The sequence below is a fragment of the Cupressus sempervirens genome, chromosome 2 (genome assembly GCF_028749045.1).
Source record: "Cupressus sempervirens isolate cs-2001-9-10 chromosome 2, ASM2874904v1, whole genome shotgun sequence".
Taxonomy (NCBI): domain Eukaryota; kingdom Viridiplantae; phylum Streptophyta; class Pinopsida; order Cupressales; family Cupressaceae; genus Cupressus; species Cupressus sempervirens.
The window spans coordinates 512838792-512841878 of NC_143119.1; the positions used below are offsets into that span (position 1 = coordinate 512838792).

Below are 3087 nucleotides of genomic sequence, written 5' to 3' on the forward strand. Positions count from 1 at the left end.
GTTTACCCACCACTTCAAAAAATTAAAAAAAATAGACATTCATATGATTATCCACTTGGATGTCTTTGAAAGATGTGGTGATTCTTCACATAAAATAGGAAAATTTAAGTTTACATATCATGATGGATTTTGGATATTCACATGTTTGATACTCATATAATCCACTTCCACAATGCTGTAGAAATTGAAAAAGAATCGATGAGAACACATTAAATTATGTCAATTGGCATTTCTATGAGAACGCGGCTATCCTCCCACAAAAATGTATAGGTGACCAATTTTGAAAAGATTGAAAACATCATGAATTTTTTTGAAAATTTCAATGTTTGATCTTCATAATCTGCATAGTTTGTAGTCGAAAAAAAATCACTACATTTTTGTAAATCTGACATTGTTTTGTCTTTGATATTTTTTTTCAGTGAGAGATTAGCCTCTACCTTTGTATAATCGTGGCATTTGTACGGAGAATAGTCAAAACTGTCTTTGAATGCCAATTACAATGCTTAATGCCTGTCGGTGATTTTGGCTGTACATGTACAAGAAAGTTACTGTTTTATTTGTGTTCACTCAACCAGACAATGGGAATTGAATGCGAGAAAATTGTCACAGGTCAAGGAGCTTAGTTCGCATTCAGCCTTATGGCCAGATTGGTCGAAGACTATAACACCTGGTACAAGAAATCAACCCCATAACATCCCCAATATAACCAATCAAGAAATCCAGGCCATTACAACCAAAACATTAGCAAATTGCTTACCAGAAGCAGTATGGGCTTTTAGAATAGGATGGAAAACTACTTCAACAAGTTCCATATTGTCAGACATCTAGAAACACAACATCTGCAACAATCCTTTCTAAAGAGATGAGAAACATTGACATGGAATGCTAAAATATTTACACAATTAAGATATCACAATATCCTGTGTAGCATCTTTCAAAAGATCCATTGGGTCATTCAAAAAATACCTGTAATCTTTAGTTATAGCGTCTGCCAAATCAGGTTCTCTGAGTCTTTTGAGACCTCTAATTAAAACTGCAAATGTATATTGATCCATCTTACATTGACTCTGCTTCATTAGTTCATATGTCTCAATTGCATGGTGTGTAAGGCCCATTCGTAAGAGTGTGGCCAGCATCTTAGTGAAAGCCTTGGTATCAGGTTCCAAGGGTTCCTTTTTCAATTCCTCAAAAACTGAATCCAGTTCTTCCATTAGATTATTTCTTTTCAGTACATTCATAACAGATGCATAGAGGGACAAATCTGGTTTATACCATATTTCTTTCCGGACAACATCGAACACCTGATGAACAGCAAAACAGGCAAATTGGTTATCATTTTAGCCAGGAACTTTACAAGCTGATAGAACTCCAGGTTCCATATACATAAAACTTGATGGTATTGGTCACAAACTATACTCCGCATATGAAATGAATTTGGGCAAGTGACTGCTGTTTGCAATTGCCTATTTAGTCAACAATAAAATTTGAGAAATTAGATTTTTAGAGTTGATTTATTGTGCTGTGTTTCTGTATTTAAATACATAGAATTTATTTGCATCATCCATTTGAATTACCACTTATAATCCATCATCAGAATGAAAGAGCTGTAAAAAGAAAACAGATAAACTGCAGACCAAGACAGGTTAAGCAACGACCTCGAACTGCTAAGGAGTATCTAATTCATCATAGATCTAAAATGACCAAATAAGACCAACCTAGAGAAAGACAGTACCCAGTTTTCAAGAAAGTACAGCCCACAGTAATAATTTGCAGGAGAAGCAATTCATAACGCTACTAATCTTTCTTTGCACCGCCTATTACCAGAATTAGAGTTGTTATAGTTTCTCTTAAAACAATATAAGATGCCTTTCTCTACAGAAGAAATTCAAATAAGTAAATTTGTGACTTTGCAGCAGTCCCCACTAGTTTTGATGGAATTATACACTGCCCAATAAGGTTCCGTAACTGCTGTGGAAAATAAACTCCTCAGATTTCACGTCCATAATCAAATAATATCAAAAGCAACTCATTCAACACAACCCCAATTTAAACACCTTCCGCTGCGAAACCCTATATTGACCTAAAAACTTTAAAAAGAGTAAATAAGATCTCGATACTCTAATATTGATAGCAGTCGATTTGACACAAAGCTCATTTCACACCACCTGCTATAAGACACTAATTACAGAAACAAACAAGAGTGCAAATGAAAACCCCCTTTATAGTACCTTAAGCACCAAAAGGCACTCGTCCTGTCTATGAAGCTCCTGAAGCAGAGCTAACATATCTGACTTCAGCAGACGATTAACCCTAGTTTCAAAAACCCTTTCAATCTTTGCCTGGTCTCCTCTGGCTCTCTTCATGGCCTGCACAGCTTGCATTATGTCATTGTTAAGAACTCGTCCACGCCATAAGGGTCCCCGACTCTGGCTCGCATTTGCACAATATACCCATTTCGTTGACCTGCCCCATCTGATCTTCCTCCCACTAACATTTTTTCCACAGTCCCCTATCCCTGAGGTTAAGGGCAAGCTTTTCTGCTTGCAATTTGATAGGAAAAAGGAATCATTTGTTGATGCAAAGCATTGGACTTGCCCTTTGCATCTTAAGCGTGAAGATGTGGCATTGCTCGGTGCCTTACACATGGGAAGAGATTTCATTCCCCAAATTTTGTAGTGCCTTTGGGGAACTGCCATTGAATTGTTGAGCTATCTGTGGCGATTCATCGCAACTATCAGGCTTTGCACTGTCGGCCAGAATTTCCCTAGATAAGGTTTAGTCTCCAGAATTCCATGTTAATTCTTCCCTTTTTTGTTGGGGAGAGGGGGTGACTAGAGAAGGGTAAATGTATGCTAAAATTCAAGGTTTAAAAAAAGCATCCCTCGCATATCAAGATGAGTACATTCATTCCTAGCATTTCAAAATTAATACAATTCATTTTTAATAGATTGAAGTTTCTTTACTATTTAAATTAGATGTTTTGCATCAGTTCTAAAGTTGTTGGTAAACCTCGGCCTTTATTTTGCAAGTGGTTTTCAATTGGGGGGTGCTTGTTGTGTCTTTCGAGAATTGGTTTTGAATGAGCGA

At 36.7% G+C, this 3087-nt stretch overlaps 1 protein-coding gene across 3 annotated transcripts; it reads right to left on the reverse strand.

Annotated features, from left to right (window-relative positions):
• Positions 1-278: 278 nt before the first annotated feature.
• Positions 279-2827, reverse strand: LOC149573223 (protein THYLAKOID ASSEMBLY 8, chloroplastic-like). Of its 3 annotated transcripts, XM_089814404.1 has the most exons (4): positions 2229-2827; positions 967-1301; positions 758-839; positions 279-667 (listed from the first exon to the last, which is right to left on the reverse strand). In XM_089814404.1, exons 1-3 carry the CDS (start codon positions 2694-2696, stop codon positions 794-796), a joined length of 849 nt encoding a protein of 282 aa, XP_089670530.1. In that variant the 5' UTR covers positions 2697-2827; the 3' UTR covers positions 279-667; positions 758-793. The 3 variants fall into 3 exon arrangements, with proteins under 3 accessions (XP_089670530.1, XP_089670529.1, XP_089670528.1); XM_089814403.1 differs by having other exon boundaries at positions 279-839; XM_089814402.1 differs by lacking the exon at positions 279-667 and having other exon boundaries at positions 742-1301.
• Between the last annotated feature and the right edge of the window lie 260 nt (positions 2828-3087).